Source organism: Sphaeramia orbicularis, chromosome 4 (assembly GCF_902148855.1).
Source record: "Sphaeramia orbicularis chromosome 4, fSphaOr1.1, whole genome shotgun sequence".
Lineage (NCBI taxonomy): Eukaryota > Metazoa > Chordata > Actinopteri > Kurtiformes > Apogonidae > Sphaeramia > Sphaeramia orbicularis.
The window spans coordinates 35,325,208-35,351,164 of record NC_043960.1 but is presented as its reverse complement, the minus strand read 5'-3'; the positions used below and the strand labels follow the sequence as shown (position 1 = coordinate 35,351,164).

At 39.6% G+C, this 25,957-nt stretch overlaps 1 protein-coding gene across 1 annotated transcript in view; it reads left to right on the top strand.

Moving 5' to 3' along the window:
• The window catches only part of prdm5 (PR domain containing 5), a 41,787-nt gene extending 35,205 nt beyond the window's left edge, over positions 1-6,582 (top strand). The window contains 2 exon segments of the mRNA XM_030131532.1: positions 3,494-3,598; positions 5,295-6,582. Of these exon segments, the coding sequence (XP_029987392.1) occupies positions 3,494-3,598; positions 5,295-5,459 (270 nt within the window). The 3' untranslated portion in view covers positions 5,460-6,582.
• Positions 6,583-25,957: the final 19,375 nt, after the last annotated feature.

The window sequence follows — 25,957 nt, the reverse complement described above, 5'->3', positions numbered from 1 at the left end:
CCAGTAAAACCCATGGAGTTGGATTAATACCAGTGGATGGACACACTGGGCTTATGTTCAGTTAATGAGAGACTGGACTGAAACAGTCAACTTTTGGCAGTTTTCTCAGTTTTTGATAAAATAACCCTCAACTTTAATCTGAGCTTTTATGAACAGCTACATGATCAGTGAATTAAATATATGAAAATGTCTGATTTATACTGATAAAATGCAAAATACAGAGGATAATATTATAATATATGATGCTAAGTCCCTTAAGAAAGGTTAGATATAGAGAAAATTTCATTTGGGAACTGACACAAAAGTAGCACTAGGTCTTTATGGGTTAATACTATTCTAACTAGATTTTACATACTATTTTGTGTGGATTTGAGGGAGAATGTATGTTAGGTGCTGGTCATGTACTATTTACTGTGCTGTGGCTAAACATTACATCTTCTGGATTTAAGGTGATTATCATGAATTAAATGGTTATTTTTCCCAGGGTCTAAACATAGGTTGACTTTTCCAATAAACGTACAGTCCTATTCAGTAGATCTGGCCTTCGCTTTACATCTGACCTACTGTGAGTTGTTTGTTTATACCTAACACCCTGAAGCCTATTAGAGCACACTAGACTTCAGTTGGTGTGCTGCTTTACAAATTCCCACATGTTAAACGTCATATGAGATGAGAGGCTCTTTAGGAGAAAATAAACAAACCTCCATCTTTGCATTTATAGATGTGCTCTTTGTAGAGAATGGCCAGATTCAGATGAAGGGTCGGGTTAAAGGTCAAGGGGTGAACAGCTGCTGAAGACTGAAGGTCACCAGGTACAGATGTTCGATGTTACTGAGGTCATAATGATGCATTCTGGGTACACCACATCAACTAAGTCCATCCATGTGCTTCATGGCCTTTGACTTTTAACCCCTCATTTTTCAGTTTTTTTCATTGTCGTACAAGAGCCATTCTTTATGGAGAGGAATTCGTTACTGGGAGAAGTGAGCCCCGTTCAAGCAGGAGATTTAAGGATTTAAGCAGAAATTTGCATTACACAGATCATCGCTTGTCTGTTTCATCCAGGCGGGGGTCTCACACACACCACATTTACCATTGTTTCCTTTACCATGCACACAAACAGTTGCATACTTAAAGCCACTCACACATATGCGCCCGCTCACATGTGCACATGCACTGAACCTGATCTTTACCGCCTTTTGTATCCTGTGTCACTGGGCACTCCTTGCCCCGCCCACATGATAGCTCCTTTCCCAGGACCCTTACTTCCTGCATTCACCCTGTTCCCATGACAACTAAGCTTTAAATGGGTAGAGCCTTTGCTATCAGCCAGACTTGTCAAAAACAGCTTCCCAAAGAGTGACACTGGGAACCAGCTCCCACTATCTATGTGCTTCTTATTCCTCCCCGACTCTTTAAGGTGTCACCACTTTTTCCCCTCAGACGTGAGGACACACCCTCTTTCCGAGGCCGTCCACTACACACGCATACATACACATCGCTGAAGTTTTTGTGAAAACACACCCACAGTGAGATAGCTGCTTTGACTGACATGGAGACAGGCCTCCAAAAGGCACAGAGGAAATGTTCTTTGGTAAACTGATGAGGTGTGGAGACAGAGGAGTGATATTCTACAGCCCCAGAGTGCCAGTGCTCTGATACACGTTCAAAGGGATTTTCTTTGGCGTGTTTTCCTTACTCTTTTGAGGAATCCATGTGTTTTTGATGGCCCCTATGCCGGTCATTTCCTCCCTACTGCAGGGGCTGTACAATCTTTCATTTCATATCTTTATAAACTCACAGGGAGAACACCGGGGTGTGAAGTGAGAGGGTATCACTGTGTGGAACAGGAGTATTTCCACATCTTCTTGTGTTTTCCATTGTGCTGTGCATGGGTTTGCTTTTCTCGTTGCGTATGTGTGTGTGCACATATGTGGGTCATTACAGTTGTATGTGCCTTAGTGCACTATGGACACTGATTCTCCTCCAGGTTTTGACCATATGTGAACTAACTGAGGAAGTATTGTAGGATGAAATGTTTTGTTGTACAAATTATGCACCAAGACTGAGCTGCACCAACAAGGATTAATTCAATCTAAAATAGGTTTCAATCATAGTTATGTAAAACTGGGTTTGAATGAGTAAATCCCACTTTTAGCTCTGTTTCAGATTTAAAGGCTAATCTCTGTTTAGTAAATGTGAGTTTATTGATATCAGTTATGATTAAAAAGTCTTTAATCAATAAGGAATTGTTTACTTACTGAAGGTAAAATGAATAAATAGGTTCAAAAGGCATGCTGTTGGAACCTGAGGGGTATTAAAGTGAGGAAAAATCACAAAAACAGTGTTACAGTGGTCTGTATATAATTAGTGACTGGACAAACCAACTGGTTTCTAACAGTCATTTTGAAGCCTGTAGTGCGTGATTTGAGTGTAGTCATATCGGAGCCAGAAGTGACTATATCTGGACAAAAGGGGCAGAACTACAGGAGCCTGAGGGTCAGAGGTAAGCTAAGGCTAAGTCATATCTTTCTGATGCAGTAAAATAGTAAACTTCACCAAGCATTGCATAACAAAGTCATTTTATGGTCTTGTTAAGGTAACCTATTCCCCACAACTACAGTGGAACTGTCTAAGAAAAAATGTTTTATCAAATTAACCAAAACCCTGAGAGTGTGGCTCTGTAGACGTTAAAACTATTTATTTGACCAAAAATCTTCTCAATGCAGGAAAAATTTAAAGAGGGACCACCAGATTAATTATTAGAGGTTCCAAATTGAGATTGGAATGAGTACTGGAAAAGTTATTGATTCAGCAGTGTTACAGCTTTCAGATACTTGTGCATTGGCTTCATTTTGGAGCTGAGGTCGTTGGGCCTTGACTGTATCAAACTATCTTCAATCTGAAGTATCTAAAGCTTGCTTGAAAAGGTGCCAGATTACATATAAGCTAATTGGTTCAGGGCATCATTGCTTAAATAGATGGTACAGACACAAATTAACAGTGAAATATTTGTTAGTCTTTGAGGAGAACAGCTGAAATCTGTCCAAGAATTAGATTTGCACTTGGCTCTTTAAAGTAAAACAGACACCAAAGGGGTTAAAGGTCTAAACTAAAGAGAAAATCATCAAGTTGGCAGCTTTGCTAGCAAGATAAAAAGTCAGCTAATCAACCTACTCATCCTCTCCTTTGAGACCTGTTTTGCAAATGAATGGATCTATATTGGGCAAATACTAGATTAAAAACCCTGATGCTGTCAGAACAGTCTGCGCCTTAACTTTCTTTCAGGAGTTTGATCACTTTCCTCAGTGCATCTCAACACAAGGCAGCCATTTTCAAATCTAAACCTCCTGCAGCGCAAGTTTAAGGTTAACACTGGATCAAGTTAGGTGCAACGTAATTAAAAGTTCCACCGTAAATCTTATTGGTGCAACCTAACTAAAGGAAATAGGCTCCCTGTCTTGATGCAGTGTGTATCTGTGTGTCTTTGCAGGAGAAGCCGTATAAGTGCAGCGAGTGTAACAAGGCCTTCAGCCAGAAAAGAGGACTGGATGAGCACATGAGGACCCACACTGGAGAAAAGCCCTTTCAGTGTGATGTGAGTGTCCACCTTCCTTTACTCTGAACCTCCACCCGACCACTGTCTCCACTCACTTTACTCCTGCTTGTATTTATCTGTGTGTACACTGTGTGATGGAGCTCTGGCAGCTGCTGGCGGGAGTCCAGATGTAGGGACGAGTTAGGGGGGGCAGCTCAGCGAGAGGCAGATAGTAATCTTGCTTCTCTGGAGAGGCCGAGTAGGCTGATCTCACGTAAACACATTGAGAGGATCAGAGGCAGAAATTACCCTCTGCTTATAATACTGTAGGAGTAATAATCATTCTCAGAGACCGGGGAGGGAACACGCGACCCAAGATGTTGTCCATGGTTGGAACTTTTTGAACTCTGTGTCTTATCAGCTCCTCTGGAAATTGGAAACTTATTTTTTAGTCAGAAGCCACAACTGGATCTACTGAAAGTTCAGAAATTGTAACTAAATTTAGTATATCTGAATCTGCTACAAAGCTTCATCTTTTTTGTGAGCATTATACTGGTTTGCATCACTCCCGGACAGCGCTCTTAGATCTTGACTCCAAGATCCAAATTTCTGATGAACACAAAAAAAAAATACAATCTTGGGTCTAATCCATCACCCGAGTTTGTGGATTATGAGAAAATTCGTTCGAGCCTTAACGCTCAAATAAACCTCGATCTGTGGCATCGCTTTAAGTTTCTAACCAGAAAATGTGCCCAATTCCCCGCATCGTGTCTCGCTGTTGTTAAGACCACAAAATCAGTATCTCATTCATTGTCAGTGAAGCATCACCAGAAAGTGTCTCGCAGCGACATCCAACATTCATCTGGATTCTTTTTCTTTGCTTTGGAAGAGACATTTTCATGTAAATAATTCTACGCTACACTATTAAAGATAATAGAAATAACATGTGGATTTTATTTTTGGGGCGGATTTTGAGTCAAGACAAAAGGATTGCGCAGTTCCAGGAACGCTTTCCAGACAAGCTAGAGGGCCCTATAAGCAGCGTCTGTCATAACAGCATTAAACATTTTGTAGAAGCATCCAGTAACATCTGGGTTAAGATGAGACACGGAGGCCCCAGTCTCATCGGCTCCTGTCACTGTTTCACCTTTGAAATTTCTAAATATTTTGCTGACATGGATCAGATTTGTAGCTTGTTTGAACCGATGTTAATCTAAATAAAGAGTAGGGTCCAGATGACCTCAAAAGTAGAAATATGTTCACAAAAATGGCCATCCTGCGTGTAGGTTTTCTATTTTTTTGCCATTTACCCACAGATGTAAATTATCTGTGAGATTTTCTGAATGTAATTCATTTCACTGAAGTCCTCCACAGATGGAGCGAGGAGGACACATGCTGTGATTCTTGAAGCAGCGTGTTGAATTGCAGCTGAACACCAGCCAGTGGTGGATTACCATGATTGATAGAGGACGATGGAGTCATTTGTACAGTGTAAAATGGCTCATTTATGATGGATGTTAAGTTGCATGCATTCCCTCTCGCTACTGGTGGAAAAAAAGGGGGATTTCTGTCGCCAAGATCCTTCGAGTGTGACTTACAAATCATGCTCTGTGTCTCCGGCTGTGTCTGTGATAAGGCTTTGCAGCGGCGAGTTCTGTAGCTAATAGAAGAAGAACGTAAACAAAATCAGAGGGCAGCAAATATTTTACAGACTGTGTTTAATTGTGGTCATTGAAACCTGTGTTGTGCTTTGTAGGTGTGTGACCTGTCATTCAGCTTGAAGAAGATGCTCAGCAGGCATAAGCTCACTCACAACCCCAACCGGCCCATGGCCGAGTGCCAGCTGTGCCATAAGAAGTTCACCAGGAACGACTACCTCAAAGTACATATGGAGAATGTCCACGGGGAAACAGAGAGCTAGAGCCAATTATGGAAGCACTGGCTGAAAATGATATCTGATGCCACAGATAAAGTTCAGCCTCATGCTTCATGCAACCAGTATGGCCTATATATACTGTATAGAGATGGATAGATAGCAGAAATTCTGCTATTAAAATACATGGAAAACATTAGGGTGAGCATAAACACAGACTGTGTATTTGTCATTTTTCTTGTACTGTTTAGAGATTGTTTTGGATATTTTAATGAACACAATCCAAAATAATTACATAAATATGTGCCACCAGAGCTGCCGTGTCTGGTCATTGTTAAAATGAAGCGCCTGCCGTTTCTTTTTAATATCTAACCAGTGTTACTGTTCGACCTGATACAGCCTGACCTCTTTCACTGTGCTATTTACAGACCAACTGTCTGAACATCTTACTGTAAATCAGACCAAAGATCATTTTTTACATTTACACGTTTCTGTTACAGTTTTTGTCTAAGCGTACTGAACTCCAGAACTGTGGTCCTCCTGTTCTAGTTTGACAATATCACCTGTTAGAAGTATTAAACCAGGATGGTCCGCCAGGCTGTTTTCGTCTATCTATCACTACAGTCTCATTTTTAGACATAATTTTTTTTATTTTAGTTATGAAGGAACCAAACAAATGTCCCATAGACTCCCATTGGAGGTTCAGTCTTAAATCTGAATATTTTTTTGTGATCCGCTTCATGACTGTTACAGCATTAAGTCCAATAGTGCCTTCTGTTTCTCTTCATTTCCATGGCCTGTTGTACAAACATCAGTTTTGCTAAATGTGTGTTACTGTCATGTTCCAAGTTTTGCTCGGGACAAAAAGGTACTGTTTATTGACTTTAGCATTGAATTGTAAAGTTTGTTTTTATGTGAGTGGCCCTGGGCTGCTGTGCCTTACTCTCTGTATTTATGCTGTTCTTTAATTTTTGTTCTGTGTGAGATTTCATGTATTTCAGTAGAAGTGCAATTTGTTCCTGTTTTATTTCCAGAAGCGTTTGCTTGGTCCTGGACTGTTCCTCTGATTAATGCCCATTTTCCAGCTGTTTATTCTATATCTGTAGACTGTGAATTGTCACTTCACACGTTTATATTTTGAAATGTATAAAACCTCATCACTTAACAAACACCCATTTCCTGTTATGCTTCTAATTATGTGTTTGTGAATGTTGATGTTGGGGTAAAGGAAACACTTTGAGAGTTGATTAAAAGTACTCGCTTCTCGTTGTTAATCTAACCCTTTTCTTGGGTTGGCACTGCAGTCGGCTGGGAGTGAAGACTAATTAAGGCTTTTTTCTCAGCATACAGTCACCACTCCCCTGATCTGCAAAGCCACACACTCCAGAGTGCCTCTGATGGTTTGTGTCTGTGGATGTGGGGACTACATTCTCACGTCCACCCCCTGCAGAGGCTCTCTGGTGTCTCAGAGTTGAACTCTGGGAGAATCTCATGTGCGGTGGAGTGAAGTGTAATAAGTTGTTCTCATCAGACCTGTGTGAAGTTTGTCAAATGGGCTGCTGTTCAAACTCAGTAAATCTTGCCACGTGTGGTTTTGGCTTCCTAAAAGAAACACGTAACTATTACAGTATGTCTTTCCTCGCATCTTTTAGTGTGTTCTGTTTGTATAACAATTAACTAATTACCGGTATTCATATTACATTTCAGCTCCGTTTCTCACAGAATACAGAAATCAGACACATGACGTCTCCTCAGTGGTTATCAGCCTCTGTCAGGAACATGGTTACCCATGACTCAGGTCTTCAGCAAATTTAATCTGGATCAGAATGATCCGGATTTTGGAAATGTTTTGCTACCCAGGTTCAGCTAATCCATCTGACTGTTTTGCAGGTTTTTCAGAGTAATGTTGGATTGGACCCTGATCCAGACACCGGTGCTTTCAGTGGGGTCATACAACATAATGTAGTAGAATGACAACCATTACTCAATATATCAGTGTTATCAATAATGAATTAACTATTTTAAGTGATTAATCTTTGTTTTTTCTTATTTTTTGAGTCATAATACCCATATTCCAGCTCCCTATATATTTTCTGGTTTCTTGCTTCTGTGACTAATAAATGGTTTGTTGATCAAACAACACATTTAAGGACATCCCGTTGGGCTTTGGGAAAAAATAACTGAGCAACATATTTAACCATTTCCGTACTATTTAATCAACCCTTTGATTGATTAAGGAAATCATCCACTGAATTACAGTCTATGTGGTCCAGTAAAACAATATGTTGAAAATGCAGCACAGACTCACTTTGAATGTCTTTATTTTAAGAGACAGAAAACAACACAAAACAATACAAACATGGCCCATCATCTGAACCACAATAAATAAATATAGAAATTACTTTCGATGGGGTTTCAGTGATAACTGTCAGCTGTTTTGTTTCTTGTTTGTTTTTTTTTTAGCTTTTGTAAATATAATATGTTCTTTATTATTGTAATGGAGTGGAAAATACATTTAAAAAAAACAAAAACAAGTAGTGTCCTTGGATCAATTCTGATTTTTTGAAAATATGTTTCGGAAATCCAGGCTGAACGCAGCCTTCTGCTGCTGTCAGAATAATAATCCTGATCTTTTAGGTTCAGAAACCTTGTTTTTTCTTTTGAACAACCCATGACTACAATTTGATCCAGTGTGATAGCTGAAATCTGATGCCTCTGAACAACTGGGCCCTGTTTGTCAGATCTCAGATGTATCCAGGACAAACTGCACTCCCTCTGGAGATTGGTTCACCACATGGCATTGTGGGGCGTTTCTGTAGCCGCTCGGCCTACGCTGCCTGCTGTGCTGGTGCTGGCCAGTGCCTACTCTTTAGTGGTGAGCCTTCGAGGACATATTGACGCATTCAAAAATACAGTGGCATTTATACTGCAGCTTGTAAACAGTAGTAGTAGGGATTTCCAACAGTGGAATATTATTGTCAGCCGCATATCTGATCTGACTGACAGGTCACAGACATTAGATTGAGGGTTGTGATATCTCTGGTTTTGATTATTTTTGTTCCCTATGTAATTGTTTGTAACACTGTGTCTTGCCTGTCACTGCCTGTCCTTCAGTACGTTTCTGGTTTTCCATTTTTACTTCTCAACATTTGATGTTCTCATGGGACTTTCCCAGTGACCCAATACCCCAGTGATCTTGTCCTCCACTTCAATCAGCTTTTTTTCCCTCCGTGCATCCCTGACTGCATGCGTCTCTCCCTTCCTGCTGGGTGTATCACGCCAAAGCTCCCAGTCAATGTGTTTCTAATTACATGTTTTTACTGGAAGCCCCAGTTTCCTGTGTTACCTCCCCATTTGTGAGTGTGGCCAGACTGGGCCCTGACCAGCATCCACAGAGCCAAACGCCAGCCCCGCCCACCGCTCAGGAGTATCATTACCACGCTGGCTCGGGTTTATGGCAAACCACTGTCACGTTAGGAATGACACGGACACGCTTGTCTGACCTCTGTGTTTGGCTGGCGTTGTCGTAGCAACAGGTAGCCTTCCCTTCACCAGAGTAATGTGGAATGTGTGTGCCCAGTGAAGAGTGCCATCCAAAAGAATTTTAATACGACTGGGCAGGGTGTGTTTGGTTATTCTGGGTCACCCTTTCAGCAGTGATGGACATTCTCTCAAAGCCACATTTCCATGGGAACAGACTGCGGCACTTGGGTACCTAAAGAGGCTTGATGCTGAAAACCAAGAAAAAGGTCAAATGCTTGACACAAGGCCATAGGGCTCAAGTTGAAAACCTGTCTGAAGAGCAAACACACACACACACACACACTGACACACCATTCTCAGGATATTTTTGACTTGCATGCTGAGTTACAAGATGGTTCTAATTTAATCGTCAGACACCACTCCAGGCAAGAGAGTGGTGTATCAGGTCAGGTAGACAGGGATTATTTCATTAAGAGGAAATTGGGAGAGGAACAATCATTAAACTCCCCATCCCCCTTAAACAACCCCCCACCCTCAATCTACACACAGAGCAAGACTGCAACACAAAGTGCAAAAAGGAAAGGTTATTTATTTATTTTTTTATTTTGGGTAGACTTATTATGCAAAAGTAATTTAAGCACCAGGGCGCTCTAAAATAATTATGTAATTCTAGTGAAAAATTACAGAATCTTGACTATGAATCCTGATTTTTGTTTGACTGTTCACATTATTTTTTTCATGTATGACCAATATTAGATTCCAATATGGACTGGTCACAGTCCCGAACTGATCAACATGCACTAAAGCAGGGAAGTTAGAAGTGTTCAGATCATGTCCTTAAGTAACATTACTAACAAACACAGCGAAAATACTCGACTGAGTGTAAAAGTTGTACATTACCTTACGTTTAAGCTACGAAATTTAAGTATAATGAATATTCATTTAACAGTAAAAGGGTCCCTATGTATTTATTTTCAGTGTTTAATTATTATAGATATTATCTGCTGCATTCATATAAGTCACTCCTCCAGTGCAAAGCTGATGAATATCCACGTAATGTGATGTAAGTCACATGAATTCTGATCTAATGTTTCAGACTGAGGTTACACTGAAAAAGATCAGATCTGAGTCTGATTCAGGACCACATGTGGAAGTGGCCCAGATCAGAACTGAAAAGATCAGACACTATCATTTGTGCTGTTCACTCCTTTCATGACAAAAAAAAACATTACAGTTAAAAGATTCTCTTTTGGTCACTTTTGCCTACATTGTAGACGTAGTCTTGGGTGATGCTTACCTAATTGCATGTCTCATTTAATGCATGAATTAATGCAAAAATGTTAGAGGGTCCTCTTTTTCCTCATAGACTAATCATCATGTCACTGGATTAATGTAATTAATTCATACATTATATGATATGCCACCTAATTTACTGAATTCCACAAATATTCATTTCAGATGCGTTTGATCAGCCAGGCTCTATGCTATAAATAACTTATTCTACAGAAACAAACGCACAACTATTCTAATTTTTATGTGATTATACCCCAGTGAAAAAAGAATTATGAACTTTATATTCCATTAGATCTTCCTAAATCCCCTTAAACCTCACAAACTGGACCTTTAAGTTCATGACCTGCACCCTTATTATAATGTATTACTAAATTTGGTTTTCCCATGTGGAAAAACCCTACAGAATCAGAACAGATGTACATTGATGAGGAAACAACATGCCCTCATTGTTTATGTTTAGTAGTGCCTGCAGGAAATAGAAGCACATTTGAAGAACAAGGAGTACAATGGTGCCTTGGACGCTGAGCCGTGAGAAAGACGAGAACCTGACAGTGCACAGAGGGAAAGAACAGGCCAGGAAATGGTCCAGAAGAATGATGGAGAATTGTCTTTTTTTCCTCCAGCTCTGTCCTCTTTGGGAGGTTCCACCTTTCAGTATTAGTTCAGGCTACGCCAAGTTACAGCTGCTAATTCCAATAAACATGGATGTTGATTTTTGCTAACTGTGAAGAAATACAGGAGATGAAAGGCCCCACAGAGACAGGACATAGAGGCTCTTTCTGAGAAGCTGGATGGTTACAGACATCAGTCAGTGTGCTGGTCCACCTGCGGCGTTTTACTGTTGGTCAGTTCTGTCATCACATTTTTGCGGTCTGTTATCACTCCTCAGTCTCATTACGAGCTACAGCGCCGTCCTCTTTCCAAACACACCGGGTGGATGTCTCGTATCTTTTACATGGCAGTGAATCAACAGATATATGGAAGCCTGACATGGTTGAGAGCTTACAATGCGCGATACTGCAAAGTGGCATCCTGCGGGGGTAAAATGCTCAAGTTCAACTGTCAAAGAAGAAATTCAGCCTGGCAGAAAACGTTGAATAAAACAGAAGATTCAATCTGATGTAACCTTTACAAAAAGGTTCAGTGTGACCATCAAAGAGGAAAATGCCTATGATGAGCTGCCAGGAAGCAAATTCAACCCATTCTTTTTTATTAAACTGTGAATATTTGAAAGTGCTGTGTAAAAGGCCGCCTCTGCTGGAACCAGACTCATCTTTCAGGTTCTTTTCCTTCCCTCTGAGTGTCAGTCAGCGCTGCCTTGGGATTTATTGTTAGGTGATTGGTGATGACAGAGAAGACTCGACTTGTCTAGCCAAAACAAATGTGCAAATGTGATGAAGGATAGGCCATAATTCCTCTTCTTCACTCTGTTCAGACGGTTGCTCATCCTCCCTCCTCCCCTTCCTTGTCTGTTATTGTCTCTCGGCCCTCATAATCTCCTGGTTTTCAGAGACCTGTGTTACACACGGCCCAGCACTAATAACACCAAACTCCTGCTGGGCTGCAGAGCCAGTTAGGACAAGAGAGGCCAGAGGTAATGACTACAAATGTTTCACTGCCAGAACACACACAGAGAGGAGGATTCACAGCACGGACTGAAGCACGCAAAAATCAAATCAAATATAAAACACAGAACATCAGTGTGTTCAATTAAAGACAAACCCCCCTCAATACATGAAAAATAGAATTTTTTTATTCATGCAAGATTGGTATATTTGGAACAGCAATGGGCAATCTGTGGCATTAACTTTAACTAGTGACATAACATTGGCCTTATTGTCCCCACTCATGCTGCATCTCTGTTTTGAATTGTGCACCATGTTTGAAATGGAGTCCTGTGTGAGTCTGAAGAAACTGAATACCACAGTGAGGGTCTGTTTCCTGTCAGAGCAGCAGGAGAAGCAACACTGAGATACACACCTTTCATGTGCTGATTTAGGTTTCGCTCCAATGAGCAGTTGAAAACACACACACACACACACACACACACACACACAGTCAAACATGCACAAGGACGCCAAACTTGTCGGAGAAAGGCCCCCAGTGTCGATGGCCCCGCAGAAAAGTGTGAGCTGCGACGGACGGGGTTTCTGTCTGGGCCCTCTGAATTAGCCACGCTGAACCTGTTAACCCAGACCACACACACACACAGACACACACAGACACACATATATATGTACGTGCACTGAATGATAATTCCCCACCATACAGGGGCATGATGTGAGGGAAGTGACTGTTGTCAGAGCAGAACAGCTGCCCCAACCAAAACACATCTATCTTCCACAGGAAGTTATTGGTCAAACAAATGTAATGAGTCTGTTGTTCTTCTCTTGTTGACCATGACCATATCTGTCTCCCGCTCACAAACACGATATACATGTGTGTTTGCGTGTTCACTTTCTCATCACTTTGGCAGAGACAGCAGCGCAGAAAGAGGATCAAGGCCGTGGACCTGTTACATAAAGGAATACTGTCTACCTCCTCTTTGGTTTCAGCACTCTATCAACAAGAGCTATCAGCAAAAATAGCTTGTATAAACACATAGGTACATGTCTACAGACTACACTGTGATCTGCAGAGGTAGAAGAAGTACTCAGATACTTCAAAGTACCTGTACCATACTGTGAAAGTAAAACTTCTGCAGTCAAAATGTAAAAGCAGTCATTGTGTAGTAAAAATGGTCCCTGTGACAGTTTTACGATTATGTATGATTTTTTTACTCATTCATTTACTTTATATGAATCATATTCTATAGGACCATCATATGTTTGTGTCATTGTACAGAAATCCGCCATCTGCTAAGGAGGATATGTGATCAGTCCCATTTGTCTGTCCATCCATCTTTCATCTGTCAGCAGGATTACATACTATTATGAGGCAAATCCATAACAAGAGGCACAGGCTGACTGTGCTTTTCATTTTCTTTAACACTAGAGAGTTCCAGGTTAGAGCTGCAGGATGTAAAAATATACAAGGAATGTGAAGCCAAAATATCACATCAGTTATGGGAGCTGCCGTGTTGCTTTTGTAAACTGCAATTCATATATTTAACCCAATATTTCTCTTAAAAATACCTATGATCAGGCAACATCTTGTGTGTGAGAGAAAATTTTCAATAGACCAAAAAACTTGAAGAGTACCAGAAGTTATGTTTCCTTTCAGTAATTATGGATTTTTAAAACTATGGAACAATGAGGCTTTAACTTAGAAGGTCTTTAAATACAAGAATTGTGATGAATAAATGCCATTTAACAGAGTCATTAATTTGATGACTTTAGACTCGACTTGACAAAATGTAAATAGACTTGCAACTCAACTTGGACTTGAACACCAATGACTTGTGAATTCACTTGGACTTCAGCCTTACAACTTGAAAAGACTTGATACATTACTCAAAACCTTTAGATTTAAAAGTAGATCATTAAAAAGTGTACTAATCTGGTCATTTCATACCTCCCATACTGAGCAAACAGAATCCACCTCTGTCTCTCTTGGTGGGCTTGTATGACCTGTCAGCAGTAGGGGTGGGAATCAAAAACCGGTTCTGACTTAGAACCAGTTCCAATTGATCAGTTCCATCAAAATTGTACACCTCTAGCGTTATCAATTCTTCATCAGTTCTCATTTCCCAGCATGACGTTTTTTGGTTTTCCCTACAACGCGTTACGGTACGCACGGACTGGTTCGAATGTGTGGACTGCGATGCCACGTAGGGAAAACCAGAAAACAGGACCTCCAGAGTAACATGACCATGTGTCACAGTTGTGATTTGTCTGTCACTCACCAGGAGTGAACCACTGACCAGTCTGGATCACACCACCCCAACATGTTTTCAAATCCTCATTCTTTCAGAATATTTACATTTGTTTATTAAACAGTTCAGGAAAATATGATTGTGTTCCACCTTCTGTTTGTGTGTGTACAATAGTGTATGTGTGTGACATTAATGATTTGATATGGAAAATGGTCAAACAAACTCCACTATGACCTGTCCAACTACTTCTTTTTCCCATTCAAAAAAACACTCAGGAATCGATCGGAGAATTGATGAGAAATTGGATTGGTAAGCAGAATCGACAGTGGCATTGGTATTGATAAAATCCTATCAATTCCAACCCCTAATCAGCAGTTTGTTTTTGAACATTTTGTACATGTTGTCAATTCACATACTTTATGAAACATGTTTGATAAATAAATGCCAATTTAAAAAGTGTATATGATCTGTCATCTAAATGTAATACATTATTATGCTAAAAAAGACTCAAAGGACTTGAAATTCAAAGTTTAGGACTTGGGACTCGACTTGGGACTTGACAGTCTTGACTCGGGACTTGAGGACAAAGACTTGAGACTTACTTGGGACTTGCAGAACACTGACTTGGTCCCACCTCTGCCATTTAAAATGCAAAACATTTGCTTTCGAATATTTTGCAACAAAAATATTCACATCAGCGGTAATGCAACTTTCCAACAGTTGTGACTCTTGTTCAATAATGAGCTGTATATATTCATACCAGGCTGTTTGACAGAAATAGTAATGACTTCAGCTTCACCTGCAGCCTCTGTGTCTCCATCCACCATCCTCTGGTCCTCTGGGTCCATGTCCAGTGTCCAGGTGAAAAGACACACAAAAGGAAAACTATATTTGACTCTCATGACGTTCATGTCACAGAAACTCCTCATTATCCTGTTAGTCTGGTAGTTTGTTGACGCTGCTCAATGACCCGTCCTACACTTCATTATCCTCCTCATTTGTGTGTTTCATACTAAACACTGTGGCTAAAAAGGAACATGTAGGGCCATAATTGTTGTCACATGATGTTCATTTAACACAAATGATTGGTTGATGCCTTTATTCATGCTGTGAACATTGAGAAGGAAAAAACACACATTTTTTCATGTGAAAGTACAGTATTCATGACATCAAAAACTGCTCAGAAAAACAAACAAACAAACAAACAACAAAAAACCAGGATGATGCATGAATTAAAAATACTCCTGGTGCGTAAAGACCTTCAGAACAGTATTAATTAATAAAGTCTGAGAAAAAAAGACCAAATAAATGAGTGAAAACTAACTGAAGAACAGAATTAAGACCTTTATTTCCATAGTAATACTCCAACTAATGATTCAGTTGAACCGAAGATATAGATATCAGATTCCTGTCTTTAGGTGTAAACACAGGTTTATCTGTCGGGAATTCTTTACTTTAGAATATTCATCTTTTAGTCAAAATACTTTTTTCTTCATTTTTATCTTGGACTGTAGAATGACAACAGTCAGTTATATAAAAAAAAAAAAAGAGATAAAAAAAAAATCTAACCACCAACTGAAGAGTAGAAATAAAACCTTTGTTACCATGGTAACAGTCAGTTAAACTAACAAGTGCCACCAATAAAAAGGATGAGAAGGTCATGATTAGTGGTTTGTTTGTTTTAAACCACAAACAACACTACTGAAGAAGAAGAATGGACAGCTGAGCTTATTGGAAGTCTGCATTTGGTTTAACTTAAGAAATAGGAGAATTTTATAAACCCATGAAGAAGCATTACATCCTGCATGTTCAACACATGTTGATATATATGTGTAGTTTGGAAAGAAATGTAATAAATTAACCAAAGCTCCGACAAATGTAGTGTAGTAAAAAGTACAGTACTTTCTTCTGAGTTATAGTGGAGTAGAAATGTAAAGTTACATATAATGGAAAAGCACAGGTACCTTAAATCAGCTCTTAAATACAACAACTGAGTAAAAGTTCTTATTATATTGTACCACTGATGAGCTGTAACTAAAAAAAAAAAAAAAAAAAAAAAAAAAGCATCAGTTTGTTTTTCCTCTGTGTAGTTTGTGATGATCGCTGATGATGCTATTGAGGAACATACTGAACATAAAACAGCCCATAATCCTTAATGTAGCATAACTACAGTGTGGTCAGTTAGATGTCATATACTGCAGGTGTATGAAATACACACACACACACACACACACACACACACACACACACATAAAGAAAGAGATGAAGAAGCAGAGAGAAAGAGAGAGAGACTGCACACATGTACAACATCAGACGATGCTCTGCCTCGCTGCCTCTGGGCTGTCATCAGAAGCAAATGATTTATAGGGGCCTGTGTTCATGCTCACTTGTTGGAGAGCTGATAAAATAAGGAAGTGCGGATACCTGTTCCCCCGAGCGATGTTCTGTAAGACATCAGCCTTGATCTCATAACTCCTGGAGCCCAGCCCTGTCATGCTGAAGAATGAGTGAGTCTGACCTGGGTTATGGAGTAGTCAGGGCCTTCACATTCTCATAAATAACGCCCTTGTTATAAATAAAAGCCTGTCCACGGAGTGAAACGGAGAACAAGTGGTAAAATCCTGCCTCTGTTCGCTACAATGAAAATGATGGCAGTACATGAGGAGAATGATGGTTTTGTCTGCAGATAGAGCAGTACTGACCACACAAAAGGAGAAGGAGCAGTTTTATTTAAAATGAAAATAACCAGTGGATCTAAAAGGACCTCATTTACATTCTCAAGTTTCAGTTTGGTCTGACACAGTTTACCTCCATGTCCTTGAATCAGTCTTTGATGCACTCGCCCTCAGTCTTTGTGCCTCAGTAGCAGACAATGATGTTTGTGTAGGACTTTCCGCTTGTTTCTCCTGGCAAATGTGGGCAGCCCGTATATTTAACCTCTGCACCAAACCTTTACAGTCACTGCCCTCACATCCCCCTTTATTTTCCAACACGCAGTTTAAGCTGATACCATCACAAGGTTACTCATGCACGCCAGAACTGGAGGCTGCTCACACTGCGAAGCACTATCTGAGCGTTACTGTGCTCTGAGCCATTTCAAACCTTCTGAGCTTTTACGGCGAAATGAGCAAAGCCACTCTCAAGCTCCATTAAGCAAAGAGGGGGAGTTATTTACTGTATTTGTTTTCTTTCCTTCGGCTCTGGACACGACCGGCCACAGGTGCAGGCTGAGCCCTGAGACCTCCGGGCGCTGGACCACCAAACACAGCTGTCTCTGTGGAGGAAGTAATGGACCTTCCTACTGGCCCGACTGGAGGAAAGGACTTAAGAGCATCGTTGACCTGACATGGACCATTTGAAAGAGATTTGTGCTGTAAATGCACTCTTATAAGAATAAGCTTCACTTACAATCGCTTTAATTTCATAATAGCAGCGTTTACATTAACTTAGAGAAATTGAGCACCTTTTAGTTGAGCATCTTATGCATTACATGACTGAAAAGTAATTTTAAAGAACAATATTGATGCAATTGCCTAAGTGAGAGTGTCATGCAAAAGTCCAGAATGAAAATAAATTTGTGTTCTTGTGTTAGTGTTAAAGCTGTCTGTAATACTAGGGTTGACTCCAGAAGGTCCTTCATCTGTAGGTTTAAACTCAACCTCTTCTAACAAACACTAAGTCAGCGATTTTTTCCCCTGGACTCGTTCCGGTGGCATCCATTTTATTCAAAACCTATAATAAGTGATCTGCTCATCCATCTTAGATTATTTCCTTCATTTATTAGTTCTTAGGGCAAATAGAGGTGGTAAGGTCTGCTGTGTGTGGCTGTGACTGATGGATCTGTTCAACAGCTAACTAACCTTCTGAGTCAGACTTTCACAATTTCAATTTATTTAATAAAACACAGTTTGTTTGTTTTTCTGACAACTTCACTGTTGTTGTGGTTAACAGGTTCCTCTAACAAGACTGTAAATTACTTTGTTACACAGTGCTTTATGGAGTTTTCTGTTTTACCAAGCTAGTAAGATTAATGCTTAACATTAGCTCACCCCATTTTGTCAAAACATGATCTCCTTTGGTTCCAAAAAGCCAACATGGCTTCAGCCAAATTACATACTACTTGTTTCAAAATGACAGTTTATACACCAGTGGGTAACAGTGTATCCATCTAATTAAAACCAGTGTTGGATCTGTACTGAGAGCAGACCGCTGGTGGATGTTAGCTAACTTAGTTTCTTAGCTAACTGTAGCTAAACTGTTGTTCATGAAGAGGGACAGAAAAGTGGTACTGAAGCACTCACAAGGATTTTCACAGTAAATCTGACCTATATAGAAATCAGTGTACAGAGTGGTATCATGGATGTAGACAACTGTGACAGATGTTAGCTTAGAAATGAAGTTAACCTCAACAAACATCAAATACTCTAATGCACATCACTTTATCAACACAAACTTCATGTAACCACCTGAGCTCCAGCAAAACTTACAAACTGAACCCTGAAATGAGCATCTACGCTAACTTTTCTTGATTTCCTACATTCAGAACGGAAGACTGATTTCTAGGGATGAATTACCAGACAGGCCTTCACTTCACTCCAGTTCTTCATTACTAACATTCTGCTTCACTATAAAGGCAACAGTCAGTATGTTTATCACACACTATTAATCTGAATATGAAAGTGTCCAGTGTTTTGTTTTTTTAATATTCTGAATGATCTTTTTTCCAAACAGATAAGTTGACTTTCCAGTTTGAAGTGGATTCTTTAAATTCTTTCTACTTTGTAATACAGCATATTAGGAATATGCATCTTATTTGCAGGTTTTACCACAGGTTGTGACATTACAAAGAGCCAGAGCACGTAAACAGGAAGATATGTAAACAGCTAAATAAGAATATTATCTTTTATGAAATAAGGCAAAAACCACAACATTTTGTGGATATAAAAGTGGTCACCGTGCAACACTAGGAACTTTTAGCCTAGAAATGGAGTTAATGTCAACAAATGACCGGTTTCCAACACGACACAGATTCCAACACAAACTTTGTGCAAGCACACAAATGTGTATAAATGTTGAACCTTTAATTCCATGACACAAATATATTACTCCTCAGGACTTCATAAATGCTTCAATGTTATTTTTTCTATTAGCATATGTGGTTAAACAATGTATTTTTTCCGATGTTTCATGTGCAAGCGTCATAAGAAAACATATGTTTGAAATTGTGATTCCTTCTTCTTATTTTTAAATCCTCTTCAAAGCTTTCCAAAGTTTCAGTAGCCTCAGCTTTTGGCCCTGACATCTCTGGAAGTCATAAGAAAGCTAAATTATAGTTTATACATATGTCATAGAGTTTTCAAAACAAATTGTAATTCTAGCTAGCAAATGTATAAAGTGGGGCTACGTTTGTCAGGGCTTTGTGTTGTTATGGGAACTGGATGCTTCGGAGGGGCCTTGTTTGGAGTTGGCCTTTTGTGCAGCACTGGTGTTTGGAGCTGTGAGCACGCTTTAGCCCAGGTCACCTCTGCAACAGCTTTTGATTCTCCGTCTTTGTTCTCCAATCAGAAACGTGTTTCAGTTTGAGTTTCATTAAAAGCATGTCCTGAAATTGGATCCATCTCTTTGTACACCCGCTGAACAGGAACAGTGTGCAACCTAACTGGAAGCAGATCATCCTACCCTTCATCAATGCACCGGTCTAAACGTGTGCATGTGATTGTATGTGTGTGCAGTGTATGTTACAGTATGTAACATATCTGTGCATGTGAAACACCATAGCCCAAGTGTCACTTTCTCTGTGAGCGCGTTGCTTGACCTGACAGCAACATTTATTCACTGTGTATGACATCATTTGCCCCTTAGACATATTAATGATTATTTCATTCTCTCCTCCTGCCAGGGAAACACCCTTGCCTGAAACACGGTACAGCAGCACACTTAGCATAGATTTTCCACAGGAAATAGAGGCTTGAAGTGGCTTTGTTGCAGCCAACAAGTGTCAAATGTCCGACAACTATTGCTGAGATTTCATGCTTTGTTTACAGCAGATAGCATGTGATCACACTCCTCGTCAGCTTAAAATAGCTTTAACTTCTCTGACCTTCCTCAAAGCGCCGCTCAGAACAAACAAGGTGTTAAAGACTCGGTGCAGAATCTAGGACTGGCTGCAAATAGCTACCATTTTGATCTCCCTTTATTCTGCACCTATTGAAGAAACCGATCCCATAATGTTGGGGGAGGAATGTGTCCAGAATGCATTCATTAGCCCAGAGCTGTTGTGTAGGAATCTCAGTCTCCTTTTTCACATCATTACATGAGCTTCACAATCAGGCCTCCTGGGAAAGGGAAAGTGAGCGCTGAAGTGTCTATGCAGCACATGTAGGGAAGAGCTTCCAGATGTGACATGTCAGCATCAACGACACTCAATGATGAGGTGGGGATTAGGAGGTGGGAAAGGGGGGTTGACTGACTGACAGCCTCTCAACGCGAATGAGAATATCACTCAAGTGGAGTAAGAGAAAAATAATCATCTTTTCAATGGCAACCTGTGTTTGTGTCTCTGGATGCTTTGGGGGAAGGTTATGTTTGTGTGTGAAGGACTGGGTGCAGGTCTGTGTGCATGTTTCAGCAACAACATGCGCTTTGTAGGCAACATGAGACACACACTAAATATACTCATGCTCATGTTTGTGGATTCATTAAATACAAAATGCATTTTCAAGACTTTGCAGTTATTACAGGTAACTTAGTACAAATATTTTTCTGCAAAATGTACATTACTTCAGATAGCGACACTGTATTTGGATTTGTGATGTGACAATTACTTAAACATGATTTTGCCATTCTAATGAAAGACATGCTTAAGGGTATAATATCATTAGTCTCATAGCATACAGTCGTGGAAAAAATTATTAGTCCATCAAAAGTCATCAAAAACAACAGTTATGCAATCAAGTACTAACTCCTATGTGTATCATGTGACTAAAACAGACAGATAATAATAATAATAATAATAATAATAATAATAATAATAATAATAATAATAATAATAATAATAATGGATTAGATTTTATATAGCGCTTTTCTTGGCACCCAAAGCCCTTTACATTATTGATCCATTATTCATTCGCTCTCACATTCTCCCTCTGGTGGTGGTAAACTACATATGTAGCCACAGTTGCCCTGGGGCAGACTGACAGAGGTGTGGCCGCCAATTCGTGCCTACAGCCCCTCCAACCACCACCAAACATTCATACGCATTCATATACCAGTGTGAGTGGCACTGGAGGCAAGGAGGGTGAAGTGTCTTGCCCAAGGACACAATGGACTGACTAGGATAGAGCAGCAGGATTCGAACCTCCAACCCTTCGGTCATTGGACGACCTGCTCTGCCACCTGAGCCATGGCCGCCCCAACATTGGGATGGCCTGAGCCATGGCTGCCCCAAGAAAACATGAAATGCCTAAAAGCACTGTTTTTGGCAGTACAATGCCGTAGATATTGATGTAAGAACTGAAGTGATTTTGGTTATTATCAAGAAAACATGGAAAATGGCTAGAGATCAGCTCTGGAATTATACTCTTATGAGCTATTTTTGTTATCATTATATTTGTCCGAAAAAATGTACCTTTAGTTGTACCAGGCATTAAAATGAACAAGAAACTGAAGAAAACAAGGGGTGGTCTAACAATTTTTGCCTAAGTTATATTTTTGGCGAAATTGTGATATCTGGATATTTTTACTCTCCTAACACTGCTCCTTTATTTTTCATCATTATGACCTAAAAAAAAGTATGACTTGGGTAATTATGCTTTGAGGCTAACGATATGTAGCATTTAAATATCTAACAGTGATTTTGCCTGTGTTATGTATTTTTAATTTATGTGTTAATATTACATCAGATATATCAAAAAAAATTTTAAATTCACAGAAAAACATATGCAAAGACCTGATTCATTTGGTGATCTGTCATTGTCACTGTCATATCAAGTACAAGCTTTTTTTTGTTTTTTTATTATATAAGTGCCTATTTTGGAAACATCATGATGCAACAGTTTTTTCAGATGCAGTTTTTAATATTTTTATGGAGTGTCCTTTGTGGTGGACAGTTTTCTTTTCCTTTTTTTTGTATAAAGTTGTGAAACTCTTGTCCACAATTGTGGACAGAAAACCCATAGCTGGGTCTTTGGAGGTTATATCACCACAATAAACAATGGATGGAAACAGTAATACATTATTACTTGTGTGCCATTGCATCAAAAGTAAAATGTTTTTGAAGGAATAATTAATAGAAGGGGTCATTTAAAGATACTTACTAGGACACATATTACACTGGCTGAGACCAGACAGTGTTCATTCCCAGTCCACGTCCTCCCCTCTCTGTCCCACCTTTACTGTCACCCTCACTGTCCCCCATAACAGCAAAAGTATATTAAAAACATAAAATACATTAAACATGGTAATCCTCTTGGTAGCAGCGACAGCAAAATTCTTGCTGTCTGCAGTATCTGCATATGGAAAGGGCATGAATAAAGTTAAGGAATATTTGTAGGAAATGACAGTTTTCTGCATACTTTCCAAAAATGCTTTATGTTAAGATCCCGGAGTTAAAAAGGCACATTAAGTCGATATATATAAATGTTAATAATTACATCATAAACATGTTATTGTTAGATTAGAAGACATTTATTTGAGCAAAGGGGTGAATTTTTGCTTCACTGCTAAAACATTTTATTTTTTATGTAGTTTCTTATCCCTTTTTGCCAGCCTTGGAAAGTATTAGTGCTCATTCCAGACTGGGGATCTGCAAATAGTGGATAATATTGTTCATGGTTTCATCAGCAGTTCAGCTTATTTATCATTACAAACACTGATCCACCAGTGTAGCACTGAATATGGGTATTCCATTTAATAAAGGATTGATTAACAATAATATGTCATTGTTTTCACTTTACACCTAATATCAGCAAAAAGAAAAAAAGGGTTAACTTTTAACCAGTGCATAGTTAGCAGATGTAGATTAATCGTGAGCAACAAAACTCAATTTTTTTTTGTTTGTAATTCTATTCTAAACATTAAGCAGAACTTTAGGCTTTTATTATAACCACAAACTGTAGACAGATTCTCATAAGTACATACATAATCTATTCCGCTTATGAGCACATTTTTATTAACACAGTTCTATTAATGAGGATTATGGGGACTTTATCACCTGTTACCAAATGAATGTTATAAAGGCCTTAATATAACACCTCTCCCAGATTCTTGAATGAAAGTTGTCTACAAGCTTGTCATCTTATCTATTTAAAAAAAGGCTAATTCAGAATATCCAAAAACAAAACACTGGATACTTTCATATTTAGTTATATTTAGTTATTTTTTAAGTTTTTTATCCAGATTCTTAATTAATGTACTAACAGCTGTTCTACAGGTCTTCACATACATTTTTTTCATGTGAATAATTCATACATGATTCTGTTTATTTGTTTTGGTTTTTTTTTAGTAGTAGTTGATGTCATGAGTACTTACGTAACATTTGCAGCTTAAGTAAAGGCACCCACCAATCATTTATGCTAAATAGACATCACATGACATCAGTTATGGTTGTGTGGTATGTGTTTCTTTTTATTCACAGTGTTTAGTATGAAACACACAAATGATGTAGATAATGAAGTAAAAGATGGTCTGTTCAGCAACATCAACAAACTACTACAACCAGGATAGTGGGGAGTTTCTGTGAAATGAACATCATGAGAGTCAAATACAGTTTTTCATAGAACCTCACACTTTAAACTGTGTCCTTTACTGTTACAAAATGTTAATCTGTGTCCAGTATGAATGTAATCCACAGGATAGTGTGCTGTAGGTGTCTGGTGGTGCCAGTGTGTGTTTCTTTGTGTGTTCATTATGACACAGACATACCAAAGTGAAAGTACGTGTGTTTATACATACCATCACTGGATCTGTGGTCCATATGGAATGTACCATTCAACCAGAAAGTGGAAGCCCAGCTGGAGACGCTGTAGCTGGTGAATTCCTTCAGTGCATGAAGAACATGTCCAACCAGTCACACACCTTCACCGCAGTCTGAAAACACACTCACTGGTGTTCCTCAGCTTAAGTACCTCATCCAGTCCAGTTACCAAGTCGCATTCATTACCTCACAAGCACAATTTAGACCATACCATTCTGGCTCAATGGGCGATAGAGAGCCGATTAGGCCTTCAGTTTCCTGCTGGGCACAAAGTCACTCTTATAACCATTGAGCCATATGTCAGCCAGATGCAGCTGGCCTCACTCCCCTTCAAAGAAACAATTAGGCACAATTATCGCAACATATAAATGAATTTCATCCATGATTAAAATGTTTGGGGTATAGGGGGCGAGCAGGACGCACAGCCAGGTGGTTGTAATCTCGATGGCGGTCGCAGTGGGGATTCGCTCAAAGAGAGCAAAAGAAAGAAAAACCTGCCGAGCTGTTTATTCAGGCACTTGTACGTCTGGTCAAGTGCTCCCTCTGCCCTCCGCACGTTCAACCCCACCAGCAAAGGCATCTGTCCCCTAATACCGCTTTAATGAAGGTCATTCATTTTAATGGAGGCTCATTTTAAACTCCAGTAATTAAAGCTTGCGGTACACTTGTTTGGGGCAGTTGTTGAGACAGTGTGAGTACCAGTTCTCCAAATAAACAGTCCCCTGCAAGCCAATGGGCATCTGAATACGATAATCTGACAGGCCGGTTCCCAGTTGTGGAAAGAGGGGAAGGGCGCTGAAGCTCTGTGGCGAAATCTAAACCATGTCAGAGAGATGAAAACCACATTTAGTTAAGTGGCAGGAGGGATGACAGGTGGCTCAAGCATGTTTAAAGGGGATAACAGAACAATCATGTATAATCAGGTCTGAAAGGTTGAAAACAGAGGAGGAACTGAGGACTGATAGAATGAGACTCGGATGTCAAGTGTTTGTCAGACTGCAACTGAAATCTGCTCTGTTCAGAAAGGATCAAACTGCATCACACTCACTGTAACGTCTGTATATCTAAGCCACCCTGTGTGTGTGTGTGTGTGTGTGTGTGTGTGTGTGTGTGTGTGTGTGTGCACATGTGTTTGTGGCATCATGAGTAGAGGAGGAAATGAATATAGTGTTTAGAACAGATAAGTCACTGCGTAGTACTTTTACTCACATACTGCATGAATTTGATTTTTCCCCCCATTTTATCCATCTCTGTAGGTCTACTCCACCACATCATAGAGACGTATATTGTATTTTTTACTCCACTATATTCATCTAACAATACTTTAACACGTACAGTTTTAAAGCATCCTAGGTCTTAAGATAAAAAAATTGGAATAGTTGGAAAAACAGGACTGTTTTTATAGAATAAAATAGATTACATTGCTAAAGTAGATTGAATGACCCAGTATATAAAGTATATATTATCACATATCAGTAGTAAGTATAACCACTACTGTAAGTCTAACTCCATCTATTATAGGATTCTGAGCTGTACCACAAAGTGATAAAGAGGCTCAGTGTTGTGATCAGTGGGTGAGTGGGCAGGTGTGTGTGTGACAGGAGAACTTCAGGGACATCCGTATGATAGAAAATCACAACACACTCATGTAGAACCATATGAATCTGTGTATCACCTGAGAAATTCTTGCCCAGAAATCAATATACATTGAAGTGTGCTCTATATTTAGAATATTTTTCTCTGTTTTTTCTCACTGTCATTCAGTGTTTTCCTGAGGGGAACTGCAGCCCTGACACCTCTCAAACCCGTCAGAGTTCTAAGACGTAAAGAGCATTTCTGCAGCCAGTGTTGTTGTGTCACTGTGCTGTTTTAATACACTGAACAGAAAACAAATTAATCACTCTTGGCTGCAGTTTTTGGAGGCAAAATCATTATCCCATGTGAGTCTGGAGATTCAGAAGAGGGCAATAAAATGCCCTCAGT